General features: G+C 41.4%; 1 protein-coding gene across 1 annotated transcript in view; it reads right to left on the reverse strand.

Annotated features, from left to right (window-relative positions):
* Nucleotides 1-724: 724 nt before the first annotated feature.
* The window catches only part of itga8 (integrin, alpha 8), a 40,159-nt gene continuing 15,926 nt past the window's right edge, over nt 725-24,957 (reverse strand). The window contains exons 13-30 of the mRNA XM_075465406.1: nt 22,909-23,106; nt 18,954-18,999; nt 18,719-18,826; nt 13,589-13,644; nt 13,025-13,182; nt 12,752-12,883; nt 11,636-11,703; nt 11,023-11,170; nt 10,260-10,352; nt 7,931-8,010; nt 6,465-6,545; nt 5,562-5,667; nt 4,288-4,446; nt 2,818-2,934; nt 2,601-2,714; nt 2,338-2,439; nt 2,131-2,253; nt 725-2,027 (exon numbers count right to left, since the gene is read on the reverse strand). Coding sequence (XP_075321521.1) covers nt 1,938-2,027; nt 2,131-2,253; nt 2,338-2,439; nt 2,601-2,714; nt 2,818-2,934; nt 4,288-4,446; nt 5,562-5,667; nt 6,465-6,545; nt 7,931-8,010; nt 10,260-10,352; nt 11,023-11,170; nt 11,636-11,703; nt 12,752-12,883; nt 13,025-13,182; nt 13,589-13,644; nt 18,719-18,826; nt 18,954-18,999; nt 22,909-23,106 — 1,979 coding nt within the window. The 3' untranslated portion in view covers nt 725-1,937. The remainder of the gene's footprint in view (nt 2,028-2,130; nt 2,254-2,337; nt 2,440-2,600; nt 2,715-2,817; nt 2,935-4,287; nt 4,447-5,561; nt 5,668-6,464; nt 6,546-7,930; nt 8,011-10,259; nt 10,353-11,022; nt 11,171-11,635; nt 11,704-12,751; nt 12,884-13,024; nt 13,183-13,588; nt 13,645-18,718; nt 18,827-18,953; nt 19,000-22,908; nt 23,107-24,957) is intronic.

Here is a 24,957-nt window from a genome sequence, read left to right on the forward strand (position 1 = left end):
ACAGTTACTCTTCAAATATAAATGTTTGTATATTTCATTAAAAATGAGGGACTTTTAAGGCTTCTGGTGAATTTGTTTTGGAGTTCTTGTCCCTTGATAATCTTTTATAACTTTTGATTGAATACCTTTTCTCTCCTATTACTCTTATTTCAGTTTAATTATGCTCAGCGTGGTATTTATGTATTCATACCTGGATTCCATTAGATCCTACAACTTTTAACAATCGCGCTATCATTATTCTGCACCAAAAACAGAGAACTGACACCAACAGATGTCTTGTGTCTTAGAGTCTCTCAAAGAGAATCAGACATCCATCAGATTTTTACTCAGCAACTTTTAAATCTTTTCAGCTCTCTTTATATTTTATACTTGTCTACTTAAATAACCTGGTCCACCACCAAGTGTTGTTCAGGTTGAGGCCACAGGATGGTGCTCACCTGCCTCCACAAGCAAGCATTTAGGTTTAATTTTACTTTCCACCGCCAGGGAGAGCAAGAGTCCATATTGTGAGGTGGCCTTTAAGCCCCGATATAAAGAAGCTGTTGCAGAACACCAACTGAAAAGATAGAAGGTGCATTATCAGGAGTAAGAGTACTATAATGCTCTGTTTAAATATCATCATTGTGGATGACACTTACAAACCTAAAGTTGAAAGACATTTTGAATTAAACCTGTATATCCAGCTAACCTGCACAAGTGAAGCCGAGTGACCATATAAGCACAATTTCATTTATCAAACAACACTTTATTCTGACAAGACTTGACAAAATGAAAAACAACTCAAACATTACACTTTAAAGTTTTGTTTACATTTTGATGTGTTGCTGATGCTCGCACCACTTTGTTCTCCCTGCCTGTGTATAATGCATTAAAATAACCTGGTGAACACGGAGCACAGTGCTAAATCAAATCAATCTTAGACAGTCAACCAGGTGTTTTGGTTTTCACGTGCACTGCTTATCCTCACGAGTAGTTTTTGTAGTCTTATCATCCTTCCTATCAGAGGCAATAACACACAGGCAAACCTGTGGAGGGCTTCAGCTGTGAAGGTAAGGTCTGTTTCACTAAAGATAAAGTCCCACATTCTTTTTAAGACTATAATAAGTTATTCATTTGTTAATGGTTTCCTCCCTTTGGTTCTTTCTGAAATGCTATTTGGTGGGTTAAATCGGTCCTAATATGCTTTGTTTTTCAGCAGTATCAATGATCTAATATACCAATAAACCACTTACAGTATATACATAAACAACAGAGACATGAAGCTCTAAAAAAAAAATAGTGCCAGTGTAACAACAAGCTTCAGTTTCACACAACGCTCAAATATTGCACATACATCCATAAATATACACATTGACTTTGTGCCTCTTTGCTTAAGCATCTTACTGCATGTGTGTGTGAACTGTACAGTACACAGCCCGGTTTGAAGGACACAGGAATAGACTAAATCACGCCGCGGATGAAAGCTGAAACAATAGCCACCTAATAAAACCCATACAGTGCCTGCACACACACTTGCAGGCATACACACACACACACACTCAAACACTCAAAGCACTTGTGCACGGATCTCAAATCTCATTGTATTGCGCTAGCAAAGACACATAAAAACAAGAAACACAAGAAACAAGAAAGTCCAGCCGTTCTTCAGTTCTGGCGCTTCATTGCAAAGGATGAACAATGGACATGTGCGCGTGTGATTTAGCCCGTTATTTGTGTTGGTCCCACTCTGTCTGCTGTGAACCTGATTGCTCTGGTCCCAGTGTGTGTGGCACAGCAGTCTTTGCTTTAAGTCAGTTTCGTTCACAAAAAGGCAGAAGACCTCCAACCGTAAAAGGTTCCTCCGTCGAGTACAGATCTCAGATCTGATTTAAGTTATTCAGAAGGTGCGCATCCCTCCTACAGCACAAACGTCCAACCAGGTGCTGTCATGTGTTATTTTAGGCATCCCCTGTTTGATCAGATGTCAGCTTCTCCTGGTCGGAGACGTCATCATCAGTCGGTGGCCGTGCCCGATCGAAGAAACCACACTGAGGGAATTATGATAACCGATTAATACAGTATTGGAAGTAAAAAAACTACTGTAAAAATGCTAAGGATATTGTAACATGCAGAAAATGTATGTGTGTGTACCTTCCACATGGCTAATGTCAGCATGGCCAGCACCAGGAGCCCCAGTAGTATGGCCAGAATGATGACCCAGAGAGGAACAGCAAACGACACATCGGGAGTCCCCCATAACACCAGGGTTCCCATCTGCAGAGAAAAGATACAGCACTGATAAATGATGTTTAGAGGCCGGGTATGATCACTGAATATTCACTGCTCTTCTCTTCTTACCGAGATTCTGTGTTCAGGCAGAGTTGGAGGTTGGATGCGGTAGGGCACGGATGTGACCACGAAGGACACAGTAGAGTTGAGAACGTAGGGGTCGTTACGCCGCTGTAAAATAACATTTAAAGAGTGACATTTTGCCAATAAAGCCTTATTCTTGTTTAGATTTAGTTTGGTTGTAAATCAGACACACCGCTAAATGTGTTCAAATAATGATGACTGCATAAATGCCAATAACAACAACATCAAGAATCGGCAATCACACTGACCTGCAGGAAAGTATGCGCCCAGAGTCTCGATCGAATCTTAACCACTGCACTTTGGCCTCGATCTAAACGACCGACCACACACATGATCCTCAGACAGGAGATGTTGGTGCAGTTCTGCATAAGGAGAGTGAGAGGAAAGATATCAAACACCTGTGAATCTCTAATGAACATTTGGTTCAGCCTGTCTTTTATGGGGAGGCCCATGTGTGTGGCTCACCAAGGTCTTACTGCTATAGCTCTCAGCAGTGGTGACGGATCGTTTGTGGCGGTGAGGAGGAGCGCTGGTGTTTTTCAAGAAACCCAGCAATTCAGGTGTGTCCTGGAGAGCTGAGATCTGAAGCAGACGAGAGCAGAATAACAGAAAGTTATCGACACTGTCGTGGCTTAAAGTCTGATTAGATTCTAAGAGGAAAAAAGTCTTGTATCTAAACTAATTACACCTAAAGTTAACAACTCAGCAAGATCTGCAAGAATACACAGTTGGTTTGGTAAATATGAGAGGGGGAAGTGAATGAAATAACTGCTGAACAACATGCATTTTGAAGACAATTTTTCCATCAGAACACTTCACGATCACATGTAAGCTTTTCTATCAAGGTCTGTGACACACATGATGCAGCCTTGTCAACACTGAGAAGGATCCGTTGAGATGAAGATTTTAACGATGTGATAAAATGCCACAGTATATCCAGCTCGATCAAAGAGTGTTTTGTTGAAAGTTGGATTTGAGGAAATTTAATTTCCTGGTCTAAGCACAATGATGACAAAAAAAGAGAGATAACCAGCAAGAGTGAATAACACAAGTGTCCTTAAGACTCAGATAACAGAGAGAGATTTTGTTGTTTTCACATTGGGGAGCTTAGCTTTGAACGCTGGCCAGTGGAAACAGTTTGATTTGATATCTTAATTTGAATATTTAAAAAAGCCAACAAGATGAATGCAATGTATTGCTTAATCCTCTCAACTCAACTATTTTTGGAAAGCACAACAACATTTTTTTTTTCTTTTCTTCCAGCAGCTCTGGCAGCAAGTGAGAAACAAGCCACATTCATTTCCACTTCACAGTTAATTTAGCATCAACAGACTGACTGATTGACTGACTCTGGAATACTCTTTCTGAGATATTTCAGACAAAAGAAAAATCCACTGTAAATAAACATGTCTACCAAGACAAATTGACCCAAACTTTTATAACTGTGTGTTGATAGATCCAAAACACCACGCATATAGGCAGCATATATCACTTATGATCAATCCAGGTGGATTAAAATCAGGTATGATAAAACAGCTTTTTGAAAAAAACTGCATGTTTTCTTTTGAAACTACTCTGAAGTTTCTATCGTCGATCATGGAAACTCTTACAACTCTGCTAAAACGCATAATCATCCTTCCTTCTTGATTTGAGCCAACTGGCAAGGACCATGCTTGTTCAGTGGGTACAATCATGTTTCGAAAAGTGGTTCTAAATAATGGAGAAACTGATGGATGACTAAACTACAAGCAGTGTTATAAACAGAAATCTGAAAACGCTGTAAATGCAGGGGTTTGGTACGATGAGCTTTTTTGCGGGCAGGAGTGGAAAAATATCAAAAACATCTCAGTCAATATAGCCACGTGTGTGTGTGGATCTTGAGATAGTTTTTTGAATATGTGTGTGCATGCATGAGCGTGTAAATGTTCATGTTACCTGCAGGCCAAGCGGGTTGAGGCTGGTGTTTGTCCGGCAGCTAATTGGGCCGTCAGTTTGAATCTCCATGGCATACAGCAGGTTCTCATCACGGAAACGAGAAGGCCAGCCGACCTGAAGCTCGGCCTCCCCAATACTGCTGGGACCAGAGTTGTGGAGCTGGAGAAAGAGAGAAGGAGCAGCAAAAACAGAGAGCTGTCAGGATTTTACTCTGTTCTCTCCTATTAGTAGGTCTCGTGTGACCGAGGCTATAATCAGGTTATCATAACTGAGGGGTGAGGACACAGACCACCTGTGTTTTCATGAAGATAAAACTAATGCGGCCCTCAGTCACTGGGGACTGAAACACAAGACAAGTAGAACTTACATCATCATCAGGCTCATCGTTCCACATAAGAACTAGGATGAATGTATTACGAGCGCTAATTGACCATCAATGTAATAAATCCTCTTTTCACTGTCTTTTTTCCCTTATACATCCCCTCCCACATACTCACATGCATTGTCATTAACACTGATGCAAGTCAGCCAAACAGGACATGATCCTGGTGCTGCGGGGCAGGAGTTCTGAGCGAACAAAAAACTCTGTCCTCCTTAACTAGAAGCAGCTGCCCATTGAGAAAAAGTACCGCAAATGAAAATCATTATCAGCTGCAGGACAGGCCTGACACTGCCGCACTCCTGTTCAATGAAGCTGCCCCCATTTAAAACAAAGAGAAATCACATGTGCACTTTTGCCTATTGTAAACCGTCGCCAGTCTGTCTGCCACTCTTCCTCCTTCCATCTCTTTGTCTGTACTTCTCAGTAATTAATACATACTAAAGTCTGTCCTCTCTTCAGAACAACATTTGAATCTGTCGGCACCCTTCCTCCCTCATTACCTTGCTTTTTTCCTCCTTCTCAGTCTTTCCTCTCCTCACAGCAGTAATTAGTCTTGAGCTGGATACCTTTAATCAGCCAGATCTTAATTCTTTATAGAGCTACTGGTTTTCCTGTAACAGTGTGTGTGTTACCATTAACTTCAGCTTGAAGAGCTCTCACCTTTGTTGTAGCCTTATTACAACTTTCAACACCCATTTTTCAGCTCTTTTCTGCTTAAACCACGATTTCTTGACTCAACCATGCAAACTGAAAGGGCACAATAAGTGCACCAGTAGTAAAGGAGTTCTTCCTTTGCCCATGCTCCGCCTCTTCACACAGTTTCACAAATTCCAGCTTGGTAGTGTTTGCATGATCACTGTGTCAGACAAAGACACAATCAGCTGAAGCGTACCTCATAAATGTGCGTCACTTGTGGTCCAACATCGTCCTCTTTGACTGGCTTCTCTTTAGGTTCCCAATTTGGGAACGGCAGCACCACCTGGGAGGGATGAGACACCCTGAAAGAAGCACAGACAGCGTGTGGATGATGATGATGATGAAGCGCCACACTGGATGGATTTTTATGAATAGCTGAACTGAATAGAGAAATGTTTTACACAGAAAATATTAATAGTAAGATTTGGAAAATGTGGAAAAGTAACCTTGCAAAGCTTATTCTGACACATTTAATGACACAGTACTAGTACTGAAATTTTCCAGGCAGTCTGATGTCAGTGGAAAAAAACGAGTATTTCCACAACTGAAGACTTAATGTTTCTAAGCTGCAAGTTATTCAATTATCTTAATTCATTTTGACAGTTTCATCGGGACTAAGCTTCCACTACCGCGTTACGACAGCCTTGATTTCAAATATGACATGTAAAATCCAACACGCTACATGGACATTGCTAATCAGGACAGTCCAGCAGCATAAACATCGGAACACGCTCTCCTCCCACTTGTCCCTGTCGCTCCTGTGTTTGTGTGTAAAACTGACCACACCCAAACAACGGCATGACAGGCTCCAAGCTTTGAAGAGTGCGTACGTGCTTGTGTGTGTATTAGAGGGCACGTGGGCATTCATGAACACGGAAGAGTCTCACAAATAACCCATGTGTGCAGGATTAGTTCAAATCTATTTCAAGACATGTGTTTTTGTGTTGTTCTCTATCTGTATACAAGCATAGCCCACAAATTCAAACATCTCAAAAGGAGACGTTCTGTCCAGCAAAGACCGAAAACTTTAAACTGAAATAAGATCAGCTGTATGTTTGGAAAGCATACAAGGAAAAAAACAAATCACAGTCTGACTCACCCTCGTAAATTGAGCTCAGCTCTGGCAACAATGGACAGATTCAAGCTGACCAGGTTGCTGTCAGAGTTATCTTTGTTGGAGCTGTGGAGAGATTCAGTCAGTTTAACCAAGAGACAAAATAATAATAATAATAATAATGCCTTAATAAGTCTGTACACCCCTTTTAAAAGAGTAGATCTTTATGATGCAATGAAATTAAAACAAGTTGAATGTCAAAACTTTTTCCACATTGTTTGCAAAATTGCAACCGTACAAAGATGGTGATAACAAAGCAAACACTATAAAATCAAGAATTTACAATAATGCGCTCGCATTAGAGTGTCCAACAGTTTCTAAATGAGGATGTGGCTGTGTTTCGGAATCAACAAATCATATTCCATTTCATGTAACATAGTAATGCCATGCCTGAAGAAAAAAAAACAAAACAAGCCTAACTCAAAAATAGTATCCCTCAAAACTATGTGCAAACTAAGGTAAAACTTGTAAGTAAAGTATGCCACAAAAGCATCACAGCAAATCAACAAGAAAACAATGTGAGCTGTGGTGGCGTCAACGTTTGAATCTGCTTTTCCCCAGATGGACCAGGACCAGGACTTTAACTTTAGTTAAAGTCAAGGAATTTATGAACAGCTCACACTACCAGTCAAATTTAGCACAAACGCTTCAAAGTGTCTGTAACAAAGCTGAGGCTGAAGAGGAATTTTGCCTTTCAGCATGATGATAACTCAACGCATTGGTCTAAAACTATAAAGGAATATCTATAAAGACGATCAGTGTACTGAGGGGCCCAGCCAAAGGTCCTGAATCTGTGGCATGACTAGAAGAAGGCTGAGCATAAAAGCACAGGGGATATATTGTAATTAGACAGATAAGCTGTGGAGGAAGCATGAGCAAAATTAGCTACAAAGTTACAACTAAGGAGTGTGGAAGATTGTGTGGTTTTAATAATTTTTCAGTTATGATTTGACTTGTTTTCAGTCTTTTTATAGGCTTTGGTTTTAAAAATTGATATCTTAAGATATTTTCATTTATTTACATCACAGAAAACCTTGGGCGTGTGGACTTGTCGTGGTGTGCATTCTGTATCCAACTGTTACAATAATTTCAAATGAGGCGGTTGTACAGTTTGAGTGAAAACAAGACTTAAAGAAATAAATCCTTGACAATGCTATATTTCTGTCTTCAACTGACTCCGAGAAGAATTCCCCTGATGGAGGAGAGCTGTGTTTAGTGATGCGATGTGTTTAAATCATTGCAATGAAGCCATCTGAGCATGACTCCTGTCTGGAGTTCCTCTGGGCCATCTGTCTTCCTCTATCTCTGTGTTTAGTTTCGTGAGACCGCAGACAGTGACAAGTTGAGGACACAGACCTTATTTACAGGAATCAGAAGAAAGACAAACGACTCTTTGTGTATATGTGGGTGTGAGGCGGAGATGAAGGCTGGGGGATATGCGTGCGTGTCACCTGTGGATCTGTAGCTCGAAGCTGATTTTTGGTCCAGCATCTTCCAACCTTTGGACCGAAAACCTCAAACCAACAGACAGCTGGCCAGGAGGGTGAAGGAAACCAAAAACAGAGAGAATGTATATAAAACATGTCACAAGAGAAGAAAGATGGCACTTTATGAAAGATAGCCAGGAGTTAGAGGCATCCATACATCAAAGGTAACATCATGTCTTGCGTATCAAGGAACAGACTGTAAAATCTCTGTTAACTAGATCCTCTGCTGTTATTTCATAATCACAATACTGTATCAGGATTGTGTGTGTGTGTTGATAACAGCAAGAATCTTTGATCTGAGAAAAACCAGACTACAGACACATACTTAAAAACCAAAGTGAAGTTCCTTGTCTCCCCTCAATTCAAATCCCCCGTCCCCCGGGCTAACTCAAAACACGTGGAGGGTTTAGTTCACCAGCGAATGCATGGTAGTGTGCGGGAATATTTACACGCGTATGTGAGCACCATTTAAAAACAGGTCAAACTCAAGGCCCAGAGAATGAAATGACAGCATGCAGACTCGCACTAAAACTTCAAGAGCCAGGCCTGTGGGGTGGGTGAGGCTGGGGAGCGGGACTACAAAGTCAAGCCTTCTTTATGGGACACATTAGAGAGACTGAAAAGGAAGAACCAGACAGGGAAGATCTGAAGACACAGGCACCAAATGTGTCGTTCAGAGGGAAGTCGTCACTATCAGATCCCTGTCAAAGAAAGAGGAGGAGAAAAAACAGGAAACTGAGCAGAAGTCTAATGCAACACAATTTAGTCTTGACCTTACACCTGACGTTAAAGCTTTAAAGACTTTAGCTCAGTCACTGCGGTCAGCTTGACTTTTGATAACACTAGATGGTATATATTCATCAAAGAAATGACCAAAACATTCACTAGTTTTGTTTTAGTCATCAGTGCATTCTAAATATCATTCTGCCTATAGTGAATACAGTGCTTCTGCACTTGGATTTTGCTGGCTTGGCAGCTACAGAGCTTTGCCTCTGTGTGTTTAGCCATAATTCAGCAAAACAATATGCAGAACAACAGTGGGAGAGGTGGTTTATCCTGAGGTGGCGGTTAAAGAAAATGTCTCGGCCCATTGTAGTAGTTTCTGTGGGCTTTACACGGGGGTCATCACTTAAAGAAAAAAACGAGAGCACTGTCAATGTTTAGCACAGTGCAATGCACTGTGTGACTTTGTTATTGATTGCACATGTGAAGACAGCATCCTGTTCCTCAAACTTGTACTCCAAAAGTTGATGCAAGATGGCATCCCGGACATCGGCCGAAACAGCAACTGAGATATATATATACATATATACATATATATATATACATACATACATATATATATATATATATACATATATATATATATATACATACATATATATATATATATATATATATATATATATATGTATATATACATATACACACAAATAGTGGTCAGTGCTGACACAGTTTATCAAATCGTGAGCTGATGTTGGCAGGTGAATGTGGTTAGGACAAATAATATCAAGACAAAAAAAGTGAGCAAAGTCAGAGACACAGGCAGGCAGATGGGGCAAAATCTGCTTTCCTTCAGGCATGTACCTCCTACACTGATCAGTCTGCTCAGTGAGGAGCCACAGCTTTGTCATGTGGCACCGGGAATGAACTCCAGTGATCGGAACTATGTAGCTGCACAATAGAAGCAGAGCTTGAATGGGGGTATGAGGACGTATGTTCTGTATAAGCTCATGGATTCCTGAACAGGGCAAGAGGAGAGCTGTATATGGGAAACATCTGGACAGATGGGGAGCACACACAAAACACACATACACATGGTTTGCCCCTTTCACATGCCACGTTATGCTCCCCTCCCTCCAAACCGTGAAACATGACCACATAATTGATTTATCAGAGCAGTGTGTGTCGCCTCTAAAACAGAAATGCAAATGGCCTTCAGCATCTTTAACAGAAAACCTTATATTCACGCTTGTGACATGCTCTGTAAGACGTATATGCGTAAAGCGGTGGTAGAATTTCATGTCGGAGAGGTCAACTCTTTCCTTGACAAAGCTTCGGCTTCCTGCATGCCATTCAAGAGTTAAACATTACACGTGCGTGCACAAGCTGAGTATAAAGCATAGCCATGGGAGTCAGAGTGTGTGGAATGAGGGTCAAGGTGATGATCACTAATCACTGGAAACCATCATTCAGTGTGAATTAAACCCGACGGGTAACAGAGCCTTCTTGGTGTGGATGTTTTATTGAAAAGTGTGTGTGTGTGTTCCAGCTTTGGTTTGTCAGGACTCACCTCTGTCCCGGTCACCATTGGGTTCCCGAGGTCACACACCACCATCCTGGACTCATTGATCATCTTGTACTCGCAGTTTAACTGAGAAAGAGACTATTAGAGGGGGAAAAAAAGAGGGGATTCAAAGGGAGAAGTAGGAGAGGAACAGGAACAACGAGTGAGGAAAAGTTAGTGAAAGTGACAAATATGGAACAGTGAGTGTTGGGTATCGAAGGAAAGAGAAGTGTTACGGCAACAAAGTTGGAACGGAGCAATGGAGGAAGGGGGAAGACAGGAGAGGAAGAGTGATAAATGCTCTGACAGTAACAATATAATCAATCAAACAGCCCCATTACGCACGCATTAGCGCTCACACACACACACACACACACACACACACACACACACACACACACCCACGTGCAAACGAACACCTCCACGCACAAGCTGACCCTATCCATTTCCTTGCTCACTAATGCAGCTTGTAAATCATAATTGGGGCTTTTGGGCAGTTGCCAGTAAAGCATATCCTGCTGATAGCCTTGACTTAATCACAGCAAACAAACACACACCGCAGAGACACAACAGGATGTGATGCTGTACTGTAACCGCAATGTCAAATGGCACACTTCCTGGTTTGATGCATGTCTACAATCATGATGGGACAATTGTCTTACTCGTATATACCTATTTTCAGTGGCCACCCCTTCTGGCCCTTAATACAAAGCCAGAGTGATTGATTTAGAATGAATCTCTGTGTGGCAAGTGTCAAACATGTATTTACCTCCACCCTGCGTTCAACTCCAATGTAGTCAGCCTCTGGTGGTATGAGTGTATACAGCTCAGTCTCGTAGGCTCCTTCTCCTCGGTTCAAGGCAGTGATGGTCAACATGACCAGGTTGTCATCTCCAATCACCAGCTCTGTGCGATCCCTGTGTGTATGTGTTGTATATAGTGTCACAAAAATGAGGTACTTTGCTGCGGTAACACAGAAAATCCTGTGTTTTTTTTTTTTTTTTAAATTTGACCAATTCTAACACAATGGGCTTCATGTGCAGTCAGCTTCAAAGAATGCGACACCCCAGCATGCCAGCACGAACCCTAACAAGGTGCATGTGTGTGAGTCAGTGAGTGGACGGCGAGAGGATGTTTGTATAACGCTGCCGTGGAGATGTCGCACAGCTGGAAACACTAACAGAGCGGGCTAATTCACACACACACGCGCAAATGGGACCATAATGTCAGCAATCTCAGTGTAAACTTGGTTCATTGTTGGAGGAATAACAGACATACTTTCTTTGTTTAAGCTCTGTGTGCATGTGTGTCTGCGTTCGAATGCCTGAAGTGTTCAGTGATCGTAGGTCGAGGTCAGAGGGCGTGACTGTTTTGAGGCTTACATGCTGGCAGAGAGCTGGAGGTCGGGGACACAGATATTGTCGTCACCGCAGTCGAGGAGGATGTAAGCCTGGGAGGAAGAGGGGCACATGGACAAGGGAAATGTTTAGGCATAAACATGAAACCAAAAATAGAAAAAATGCATTTGGCAAAATCAAGGATGCAGCTGCTGTGTATGTACAGGCACATACTTGCACAGTGAAACTCTTTAGGAAATGTTGTGGCCAGCTTTATGTTAAAGTCTGTAGGAATAGAATTTGTAAGAAAATAGTCCCGTCTCTATGGTTACACTCATCTGTGGGTGTTGTTGTTAAAGCATGCAATGACCAGCATGACCGGCCTTTTTAATGAGGTGACATGACATTTGTATGATCCATGAGTGTATGAACATAGCTCAGAACCCGAAGCAAAATGAACAAAGGCTTCCAGCACGTCAAAACTCAGCTCTGGAAAAAGGGAAAGTTCCAAGTGTTTATTTGAACAACTCCTGCAAATGGAAGAGCAATCAGAAGAGTGAACATTTTCCATCAGGCTCGCACGTTTGAACGATAAATTCTGAGCGTGGGTTTTGGTGTGCAGCTGCCAATTTTTTCATCTTATTGATTATTCAATTTTACTTTCACGCAGTGAACTGCTCTAAAACTAATTTCTGATTTCCCAAGGTTGAACTAACAGGTTAACTGGGCGGCCTTACATCAGGAAACGGTTGTAGCCTCAGATCTAGATGTGGCAGCAGGTTTGAAATGAGGCATTTGTAAAGCATTTTTTAAATTTATTTAGTTTTTCTTAGTAAAAGAAAAATAAATGCTGCTAGGGTCAGGGTAATGTCATTATAATGATATTCAACTTTTCTCATATTAATCATTGGACAGAATTTTAACTAGAATTACTGCCATCTCACTGAAATGGAGGCATGATTTGGACTGTTCTGTCCTCTCTGCTGTAACTCCTTCTTGCCACAAACGTCCATCACACCACATACCTAAGACTGATGCTGACAGATTATTTGGAAGTGGTTCCAAACTAAAACTGGTGCTCGGTCCACCCAATGACGTGCAGTGTATGTTGATTGACAACACTGTGTGTATATTTCCACAGTACTGTATGTGTGTACCCACATGCTCCTGAAGGAAGGTGCTGCTGTACTGGTTGAGAACAGGTGGGAGGGTTTGGTCATCAGTAGGTGGAGCCAGGCTGTAGTTCAGGGCCAGTGAGATGGGGGTCAGTTTGTCTCTGAACTCATCCTCCTCCTGCGAAACATCAGAAATAAGTTAAAACATTAAGTGTCAGCGTGTAACAGTCAGCGCAGATGGTTCTCCCTCAAGAGTCACAGCATCATTGCAAAGTTCAGTAATTAGAGCTTGCATGTGTGCACTGTGTGATTTGCTTACTCTCAGATAAATCATGTAGCTCAGGCATGCATGTGGGTGGTTGTGACCCAGCCTCAGCAGTCCCGTGTGCTGAGGCTGCTGGGAGTCCAAGAAGAGAACTCTCTTAACTCCGCCTCTGGTGCCTTTTAACCAATCCAGGTGCAGCTCAGCTCTCAGATCTGTACAGAGGACAGTGACAGAGGATGGAAGAAGGAAAGAGATTTGACAGAGTGAGGGGATAGGTAAGGTATTCAGGTAACCAGACACCACTTAAATCCACAAGGTCTGGCCCCATTAGTTATGTAGTAAAGAGCCATGTGTAGGTGTTTTACTCTGCAGAGAATAATTAGACAATGGAACCAAAGTACACCTCCACTGTAAATGTGATATCTCTCTTATATTCGTGTCCCCACCCTCCTGGCTGTCTTTTCCATCGAATTAGTGTTGCAGCCCCTTCCTGAGCGGGAAAATCTAGTAAGATGTATGACATGTCTGTTGGGCTCTTACTCCGCTCCCACCCTCTGTGTTTTTTTCTGCTATTGCCTCCCTCTACCTAAAACCCCCACGCTGTGCACAGCTGCTTACCTACAGAGCTGGGTATCCCCACACCGCTCACTGCTGCACACACCTCCACCTTCAGGCTAGATGAAAAAAATTATCAAGAAGACAGACAAGAGATAGGAACGAGACTGTGAAAATTGTTCTGCAAGATCAACACATTTTTGCAGCATTATCTAGAAAATGCACACCATGTGTTTTAAGTTCATTTGAAGTATCTAAACTGTTGCAGGTTGGTCCCATTTGTTAATGTAATCAGCACGAATTGTGTGGTGAATACACACCAATACACACAGGTGCCTCTCGCCTGCCTTTGTTTAAACGTAAACGTGACCTTGGAATAAGCTCTAATAATTGCACGCTTTTATTTGTTGCCGACATTTCTGCAGCAAGATCATAAAAGAAAATAAAGATCTATAATGTATCACTAATTAACTAAATACATAGCCTCTAAACAAGGCATTTCTTCCTTCCTGTACTCCGGGGGGGCGGTGGAAATTACCACAGTGGCCCCACCATTAGACACACAGACATGGGAGACTGGGAAACATTTCTGCATTTCCTCTATTTATGTGTATTACCCTATTTGTAAGCATGTTTTTTTTTGTGTGTTATCACCTCTTTAATCAAGAACAGGAAAGTGACTCTCACCCAGAGAGGCCTGTTCTGTTAATATGTACTAATCTGGGGAAGCCCACGGATGTAATACTCCCGCTTCTACATCGGAGACTCTGAAATATGAGGCATGGAGTAAATGACCCAATGTGTTATTGTTTGTTTGTTTTAATTCAAACCCAAACAATCAGAACGCAGATGTTGTCGGTGCTCGTTAATAACTTGAATTCCCATCAGATCAGACAATAATGATGAGCCACGGCAGTTTTGCTTTGTCAAAATGCGTGCAGCGCAGAGTTCCAGGGGGTTTCGTGTTGATTTAATATGTGTTGAACGCAAGCATCTGTGTTTCACAGATTTGGCAGGGTGTGACTCTAATAAGCACTGTGTGTCACACTTAAGTGCATGCTGCACAGAAATGACCCCCAAGTTAGTCATTACTGTATGTAATTTTCCCCAAAAATGCATCCGTGCTCCACCATCCCACACACTGATGGACGGCCCTCTGAGCACACAGTCTGTACCGTAAATCCCTTCTTGTGATACCAAGGGTCTGCTCCTAACAACCCACGCCGCAGCCACACAAACACCTTCATGATATCCGATTAGAGGACTATTTTTGAACTCGGACAAAGAGGTTATGTGGTTGAATAACTCCAAAAATTACAAACTGGTTTGCATGACAATTTAATCAAAAGTGAGGCATGGCCCAACTTTGAAGTGACTTGCTTTTGATACAAATTCGGAAATGGATTTGGATTCAGGATTATTCTACATCCAGCCTTGGCAGAGGTATGCAGTCTCAGAGTGTTCTTGTTTGCATTGTGACTTTGCTTCTTTCTTCTATCAGGACAAGCATTTCACTTGGCCTTGAGTGCCGCCATTTGGCACGTGCATGCGCTGTTGACTTCTGAGGAGGCCGGTCAACACATGGCGCCAAACAATTCCTTTTTCAGCATAACTGGCCATGATTCATGCAATTAGGCAGCTGCCTATTTCCCTTCTCGACTGGCTCTTCATCCTCAGCCCCAGGTGTGGGTCTCACATATTACTATTAGACAAAAGCTAAACGTTAGACTCTCACAACAAAAAAGTGACCTACCGTCCTTTAAAAAAGACCATTTAAACCTGAAATAATGTGTTTTTCCAGGAGAAAACAAACTGGAAACACAATATATCATCGCCTTTTAAGTTGATAAAGCAAATTTGTTTGAAGTAAGTGAGGCAAAAATCGTTTTTCCAGACGAGGTGATATGTTAGAGTTCTGTGCGCATTATGTTGTTTTGTCTGACATATTCATGCTATGTCATTTTGTTTGAAAAAAGAAACTGCAAGAAACGCGAGCTAAGAAAATATTTCTATAATATTTCTAACTTACCATGAGATGATTCAGCTACCCATTCAGTTATAAAAGCAATGATATATGATGCCACTAATAGCCAGCTGAAATAAAATGTACAACTACATTAAACTACATTTTTCTGAGTTTGGATGCTGGAGTAAGTTAAATACATAAGTGAACAAAATTCAAATATGATGTAGTGATTTTAAGACATTTCAGTGCAGAAATGTTATGATATGTTAAACATAAATATATATATACATGTTCACAGTGACATTTTTAATTTCTAACATTCTTCTTTTGTCTGAGGAAAAGAAAAGACAAAAAATACTTTTTTCCCTTACTTTTTTAGGGAAAAAGGTTCACTTTTTGACCTTTGATCGTGGAATAGATGGAATATTTTTATCCAGAGTTAAAATAATCTTTGAAGTTGGTTAAAATACATTGACAACAAAAGTCCAAGTTTGATTTTAAGTTTAATGACCTGGTTAAAGACTCTCAGATAATTACTGTATTTGTCAGAAAGTAAGATGCTTTTTTATGTAACTCAGATGTAATACTTATGCACAGTTATCTCCCACAAAGCTTCTCTCCTGTTCTCACAGCAGGAAAACAACCCAACTGTCTCAAACTTTCACCCCTCTGAAACATAAGTACTTACAACATCTCTGAATTATACTGATTCTCTCTGACTCTGAATGCATGCGTGTGTGTGTGTGTGTGTGTGTGTGTGTGTGTGTGTATGACCTCAGTCTTTTCTGATTCCTTACCACGGACCAACATTTTATGCCGGTTTATTTAAATAAGCTTAGTTTTATTTTGACAAAATTCACACAGTTTAGTGCTCTGTGTTGATCCGACCCAAACCCAGTTCCCTTTTCGCTCGCTGCCAATACTCACATACCACTATGCAGAAACCACAATGGCCACTTGCCGAGCCCATGTCTCCCATCCAAACAGTCCCACAGCAGCTCTAAACCAAATAAGATAGGACCAACAATAGACTGTGGCGAAGCAGCAGAAAACTTCAGAATGGTTCCCCTAAACTAAACTCACCCCCGGGCTGTTCAAAGCCAGTCCGCCACACACTCCAACAGTAATATAATCAAAACAGAATTATGCAGCTTCACATTAATTGCAGAATCCCATAAATCTGAATTTCCAGGTTATATGAGCCTGCTTTTTCAGTGGGTTGTTACATTATTGCACTGGAGACACAGACAAACAGGCTTTGGCTGACGGCAGACGTCTAGAGCACAGGGGTGAAATACTTGTCACGTCTGTCAGTTTGAGTGTGATTTGTGAAAGTGTATACTTTATACTGCATACCACTTTATGATGCAGTGCAAGCACAACGATTTCTGTTACAGATCTGGGGTTCAGAGCAGCAGTGGGCCTCATTAGCCTCATGTTTGTTTAAGACTTTGATCCCTTTAGCTTTAATTCACCTGCGCACACTTACAGATACACGCTCACATGCACTCACAAGGTCTGCTTTCAAATTCCAAACTAAAAAATAAATTACGACTGTGAGCGTTCACGTAGGAAAAGTGACTTAACTGGATACTCTGAGATGTCACTTCTGGTTCTTTAGTTTGGGTTTTAGTGTATCTGTGGTGTTTGCTTTCTGTCCAATAAAGCACGCACTGCACTATCAAGAGGGAACACACAAAAAAAAAAAAAAAAAAGAAAATCCCAGGAAAAATTCTTATTGGAAAGTGTTTGCTTGTGGAGTTCCAAAGTCAGCATTTGGTTTTCCTTTGACGTTTTTTTTTCCTATGGCATTAAATCGTGTGCTGTTTTAGGGTGGCTTGCACCTTTGTGCATGTTCCAACTAAAGGAACACCGTTTGGCCTCTTTCGATTTTTTTTTTCCCTGGGGTAGACAAAAGTACGTATCCGGAGGCAGGAGCCTGTTATCAGTCCCGGAAAGCTATTAGGAAGTTATCCATGCTCAGTGGTTAAATTGAGAACAAGATGCATTTATCTAAAAACTAAGATAATAGAATAATACTTGTCCTCACTTCTCAAACATCACCATAAGTGCTGTAAAATGCTAAATGGGTTGACTAAACAAACCGCAGCGCAACAGCCATCTTAGTAAGCTCCATCTCTGTTGTTGTTGTTGCTTATTCGGAATTGACATGAACCTTTTGGGAATGTTCAACAAGGCAGATCCCTCACCTCACCTCTGCCCTCAGTCCCTGGCGTTTGGGCTTTTCAATCTGCCACGCTTCACTGCCTCGGTTTTACCATGCTGTCAATCTCACATCACTCTTAATAATGTCATCACTACTCTGACCCACTGTATTTGTGGGCTTTTACTTCTTCGAGCTGATTAGTCTGATTATGGTTCTTTAAAACTCATCTGTTCCATCATTCTTCCTCCAGACTGACTTCCTGCAACCTGTCTCCTCCCCATCTCCACCTCTTCTTGATGCCCGCAGACTCTAATTAGAAGTCTCTGCCACCTCCTAACTTTACTCTTCTACCACCAGCATCTAAAATCTGGTGACAAATCATTGGTCTGTACGTTTTAAAATTCATCCCTTGTTTATCAGTAATCTTTGTGCCATGATGCAATTATGTCACACCAGTGGAGTCTGCATCGCTATGAAAAGGGGCTTGTTCATGTAAATGTATGCACCCCAGCTCACACCCATCTAAAGTTTTGACAGCAGTCATTGGCTCGTGTTAGTGCCAATATTGGTGCAGTTTATCTTTTTTGTTCATTTTGGTTTCTAAACCTGTCAGAAACTCAGTGAGATAAAAATCAAAAAGTGTCAAGAGGGACCCAGCCAGGAGTAACCGCCAGATCAGTTGTTACACAATACCATCAGAGGAAAGTGTTAGCTTAAGGGCAGGTTTTTCTAAAACATTCTTTGCATGTTATTGAAAGAACCATCTGTCTATGACAAACAAATTTAATTGAAACAATCCACACAGTGAATCTGATAGAATCGTAAAATCCAACTCCCGTCAAAGCCAGTTGGAAGAGCAGTGAAAACATTTTTTCCACCCTCAGTACTCTGCTACAGTGCTCCACTGTCATAAATATCAATGGTTGTCTTTTTCAAAAGCCTACAAATTTGAGGTCTTCACAGCTTGCCTATTTCAGATTGGAACCTTTGGTGCCTCGTCTACAAACACAAAGGGATAAACACAAGAGGGGGAAAATGGAATGAGAGATTCTCTTTTTACCAGGTAACCATGAAATTCATCTGAGGCAAGAGACACTGTCGATCCTCAGGATTCAGGATTCTGGGAGTCAAAATCATTGATGCTTCCACAGACACTACAGCTTGGGACCTACGCAAACACACAAAAACAAAATCATAAGAAAACTTTGGAGATGAAAACTTGCAGTTTTGAAGCCTGAGAGACTTTTAGGAGAAGCAGAAATATGACAAACTAGAGTTTATTTTGAGACTTGTACCTGTACACTGACACCTCGCCTGCGCCAAACGCCCCCACGATCAGATCTACAGAGAGAGCAAGGAGAGACGGGAAATAGTGAGCTTCAAAGAATGCCACAGATGGGACTGATTTCAAGGTCTCCAACAATCTTCATCAAACGCAGATTTTTCACATGTAATGCACACAAAAACACACACACTCAAACACACACTTCCACTGTGATGTAGAGCTAACATTTTGATATCATCATGCTTTTTCCTTTCATATATAAACTCTTCAAACTACATTTATTGTCCACACATGCAATATCCATGAATTTGTGTGTCTTTTTTTATCGTGCATGTGTGAGTGTGTGAGTGCTTGCGAGACAGGGACATTCCTGGGCCATTAGAACGCTCACATCGCTCCAATCACAGTTTGCTAAACAACAACATTTCCCAACAGTCTGCGTAGCGACGGCTCCTAATTGTAAGCAGCACCAGATCTCATCTATATGTGATTTTTAAAAAAATGTGTTTTCATGGGGTTTGCGATGAACACACACTTTTAATTGGCTCCGAAAGTTTAAAATAGAGACGGAATTTAATGGCTGCGGTCAGGGGGACACATACCAATGAAAGCCACACACACACAGAAACATATATACACACGCACACAAGTGCTGATTAGAACAATGTGAAACTGAAGAGAGGCACTTAATGGGTGCAAGCCACCGCTGCCAGATGCAGCAGGAAGTTAAAATGTGCGATCCTGATAAAGACACAATAACCTCATGCTTTTCAGGGAGAGTCAACTTGGACATCCTAACGATTGTGTCCATTATTAATTAATTTAGTGTATAATTGTTTGCCTATGAAATAAAAGCAAATGAGATTTTTCTCCGATTCAGTGACTCGGTGACCATCAAATCAGCTTGAAACCCTATGGCAACCTTCTACAATAGGATGTAAGAGAGCGGAAGCGCACTCTTTTAGACTTCGCGTGTCATTTCTGTGTCTTTCATCTCCTGTGTGTTTACGAAGAAAGAGACTAATTGAATCTAAGAGGAGCACATCTGTTTCTGCCTTCGGATGCAGTCGCTGAGTCCCCCTGAAACCACAACATTAAAACATTTAAGCCATGTCCCCTTTCCACTGTCACTTTATGTGTGTGTATCTGTAGAGAGCTCTCTATCAGATGTGGGTTTTTTTCTCTGTTGGAGTCAGAGAAAAGAGGTGAAAATAAAGAAGAAGAAGAAAATTAGGCCAGGGGATCGTGCTCTCTGCCTTTAAACCAAAATCTGTGAAAGTAATCAGTACCTAGGTGTGTTTTCATCAGAGGGAGAAAGTCTGAAGGACCTCATCTTAGTCCAAATTCCTCAGTTCATCCCACTGCTGAAGTTGTGTAACCTAAAGTAGAAACTTTAGCTCCAGTCCTGCCACAAATATGTCAGTATGACCGATGTATGTGCTGCTTAATCTAACACCAATGTTTGCTCACTTAAAACTGCATGACACGAGACTGATTTAAGCACAAGACACCTTTGGGGTTCAGTGTGTATGAGGGTGTAAGTGCACACATGGCTGCATCAGGAGCTAAATCAAATAGCGACCCCCTTTCCTTTCCATTTAAATCCCATTTCCTCAGACATAGGAAAGCTTGCTCACCACTGTTGATTTGAGGTGCACAGAAACCCTCTGACTGAGGCTTATCCACTTACAAATGATGGAAACCTTCATGGCATTTGTGTGGAGCAGGTAGGGTTTAAGTAACTGAACTGCTTTAGCTGATGGTGTCTGTGCTGTGGCTGTGAAAACACAGCCTCCATCCAGAGTTTAGACAGACTGTCAAGCTGTCACTGGCTGTCTACCGTGGCTGCCTGTTTGGCTGCAGGGGGACTGGCCTTGATGATGAAAGGTCAAGGGTCAGCGATGCTTAGTGGAAAAAGAGGGGGGTTTAAGAGAGAAATTCTTAATTCTTGGGAGGATGTGCAGTACTTCAACCATTGGCTATCAAACCAATTTCACATGTACTGTTTCCCTGCTGAAGAGCAGGGGTATTTGGGCAATCCAGATTGCAAGGATAGCCTCATATGGCAACTACTAGCCTTGGATAAAGAAACATTCTGATGAAAGAGCTTATAGCATTATAACATCACAACTAATACAGTGACACTTAAAGAAAAAGCAAAGGAAAACTTTTGGCGAACTTATTCCCTCTTTTTCCTCAATTTTCTTTATTATAAACAGAAAAACACGAAATACAACCTGAAAGCAGTTCAGTTAAGTTGCTAAAAGAATTGGCTAGTAGACATGGACTTTGGTAATACATTTTACATCTACTTGCCAACCAAATGGCCAACCTAATGACCCTTCAGCACCACACACATCCAAATCACCAACCCTGACATATGTCTGTGTCTGTTAGCCTTTCAACAAACATATGTGATGGACAACTAAAACACTGTCAGTTTTTGAACCTTAACCTGTTAGGTGAACTTAAGATTCATCCTGAGTCAGCGCGACCCTTCTGAAACACAGATGACCCTCACTGCACAAACTCTCGTGTCAGAGCAGCTGTGTCACACTCAAAACCAAATATGCTTGTAATCAAGCTTTATATCAAGTAAAAGGAAGGGATTTTGGTTACTGTACAGCCTATACTTTCATGATTTTTTTCATTCTATCTTTCATTTACAATGCTTTTCAGGCAATTCAAAGGCAAATATATGATGTAAAATTTTGATATGAAGTCCATTAAAGCTAAAAGTGGAGCACAGTCATTATCTTTCATCCCCTTCCGCTGAAGACTAATGACATTTAATGTTGATAGGAGCATATGGCAGCTCTAGCAGGGCTCCCAGACGCCTGTGCAGTCCTCTTGTAACGCTGATCAAACATCTCTGGCTCCTTTGAACACTGTTACTTTACTACCCTGCAAACGTCACACCGTGTGTGTGTGTCTCACTTCCGTCAACCAGCTCTCTAATGACAGACGACACAAGCACTGCTCAGTTGTGTGTGCGTGTTTATGATATATGTGTGTGTTGGCTGAGAGCCCCGCCACCCATGAGTTTCTACCCTGCTTCCTCCTCTCAAAGGGCCTCCACCGGTGTAAGTTTGAACCTGTAATCCCTGTGTGTATTTATTGTACAGTGTTTTTACTTTTGATTTGCAGTGGGCCTGAACAGGTCTTACTGTGACCCGGAGCCTGGCACTCGCTCAACACACACTCTAGCAAAGCTGATGTCAAGCCACACATGTGAACTTCTGTGTACTCATGTTCGTCATTTCCTTAGATATCCTGTTTGTAGAATGAAGAAATCTGTTATAGTTGCAGAATGAGCAGGAAAGAGAGTGGGGGTAAAGAAAAGGGAAAGGTAAAACTAAACAATTTCTCCATTTCAGCCCAATCTGCAATGCTGAGAGCAGAATGGCTCCAAATTAGGGAGAAAATAAGGGAGAAAAACAATGCTTTTACAGACCTGCTTTGTTTAACCCCCTCCTTTTTTTTCAACTTTAAATTCATGTATATAAATAGCTCTAAAATGAACTCCTTTCAAGTTTGTATTTGGGAGCACAAAAAGCAGTGAGCTGCTGCTGGAAATTTGATTGAGAGCTGCTTTGTCTGCTCTCAGTTTCAGGGGTACAGGCAGAGGCTTGAATGTCTGGCAAACAGAACATGTGGATAATGTATTACTATTATTCTTACTTTCCCCACTGCTTGAGTACTGTAAATCCCTAAAGAATGGATGCGGCAGCAGCTCATGGCACACATCCCCATACCCCCTTCTGATGACTTTACCAGAGAAAAAGAGGAAAGAAACAGGGAAGAACATGGAGATGGTAGAGGGGGAGAGCATTTGGGAGCAAAGAAATGTGGAGGTCAAGAATAAAGAGGGGCTGGAGGGAAAACGGTGAAGTAGAAAAATGCAACTCTGTTTGATAATATCATGGGGATCTTAGTAAAGAAGGGTTGACTTTTTGAGTATTTACCGGGATACTGGTTGTTGTCCAGGTCCTGGCCTCCTCTGAGAGTGAATCCATACCCAGGCAAACTGTCACTGGGGGTCCAGGCGGCTCGCAGCTCTTGGCTCAGCTTCAGACCTTGTGTAGGTATGTCTCTTTGACCATTAAAGATCAATACTCTACCTCCACGGTCCTCGCCTCCGAACGGACAGCCCACTGCCACGTCTAAGAGGTGACACACACATGTATGGTTTAGACATCAGTGGGGTTAAGGGCCCCTGTGAGACCGAAGCAGAGGAAAACATTCAAACTGAAGAAAAAAAGAGAGTGAGAGGAAGGAAAAGAGCTTGACCTTTTTTCAAAACGAGGGAAGGGCCATTCACTTACTCACTTTATTTGATCTATTTCTTTCTTAATCCTTCCTCAGCTTTATCTTTAAATTGTATGTGTAGCGACGGCTAAGTTTGTTGCTTTATCTCATGTTGAGTTCGACACGGGAAAGATTTGGTTAAATCTCATCTAATCTAACATATATCGAATCAAAAAAGCAACCACAGATACATGCAATTAGGTCTAAAAACATCTGGATACTGACACTTTTTGATATTGCTATTTATTTTAGTTTAATGAATATGGTTTTGAAGCTCATTCGGCTTTGAGGTTACTGACACATATTAGAGATTTCACATCTAAATTGGAGGAATAACAACTTTTTCATACGTAGAAATTTCTTTTTCAGAAACTCAAATACAACAGTGCAAATTAAAATAAGAATAAAAAAACGTTAATCTTAAAGACTTTGTTAGGAATTCTTTCTCAGCGATGACAGTCACCAAGGAATGAGTATCCTGCTTTCTGATGCTTTGCAAACCATTTATTGCAGCTTTTTATTTGTTTGAGTTTTCTTTCTTTAGCGTTCTTCAGCAGGTAAATCAACTATGAGCTGTTCCAAGCCCTCAACGTACCTTTTACCTCCTGTCACTCTGGTACTGGTTGATCTTAGCTTCTTCCGTTCAAAGAATGTCCCTCTCGAACAATTGTTGCTTTTTTTTCTTTTTAGATCTTTATCTTTTTGGCAAAGTTAAATCTGGCCTTCCTGTTCTTGAGAATTACATCTAGTTTGCACCTTAAGATGAAACCCTCTGTATTAGCTCTGGAGAAGAGTTCCTTTAACCAATTTGTGGGAAGAATTCCTCGATTCTTTAGCCAAATTCAGTGGTGGTCCAGGACATTTCTGCCCTTTTGTCCACATTTGTTTCACAGTCTGACTGGAATGTGTCCAGGGCCACACTGAAGGATCAACTATGACCTGATGTGACCCCACACAAACGGCGGGCTTTGCTGTATCAAGAAAGTTCACACGTCAACAGGAAAGAAAGAGTAGGTACAGTTGCCAGCTAATTTGAAATGAGGCAACATAAAGGGCTTAAAACTTAACACTGAGCTCTGTAAGATCCCCTGTGTGCCTTTACCGTTGACATAGGCTATGTGTTTGTTTGTATAAAGAGAGGGCATGACTGAGTTCTGATCACAAGTGTCTACTCAGGATGGATGCAGGGTCAAATTTTATTGCAAGGTCTCAACACACGCACTCAAAGCACTACACTTGAAATCAGATCACCCAGGATGTATGTTAGCACTGAATGCGAACAAAATGTACTGAACTGTTGATCTGGTCCCTTTCTGCCATTGATTTGATTCTATTTGCTGCCTTAGGATGACCTGTTCCACTTGCATCGGCAGCTCCTTTGATCACATTTTATGGGTTCAAAGCAACAGCTTCCAAACGCATATACCAGCCTTGTAATCAAATCCACACCTTTTACCTGCTTAACTGATAAAGAAATAATAAAGTAAGAGTCCTACCCTGTCTATGGACAAGATTTTGGGTCAATCATCCGATTAAAGCCGATATAAAAGACGGTGTACATATCAAACAGCTACAATTCCCAAAACTCTTTCTCCAACTCAGATGTTAATTAACTTGAACTGAAGCGACCTGTACATTAAGCTTATATTCATCGCATAACTGCAATTTGATTTGAGTTTTTTGGTCAGCATCTAAAAATTACAATA

The sequence above is a fragment of the Odontesthes bonariensis genome, chromosome 5 (genome assembly GCF_027942865.1).
Source record: "Odontesthes bonariensis isolate fOdoBon6 chromosome 5, fOdoBon6.hap1, whole genome shotgun sequence".
NCBI lineage: Eukaryota > Metazoa > Chordata > Actinopteri > Atheriniformes > Atherinopsidae > Odontesthes > Odontesthes bonariensis.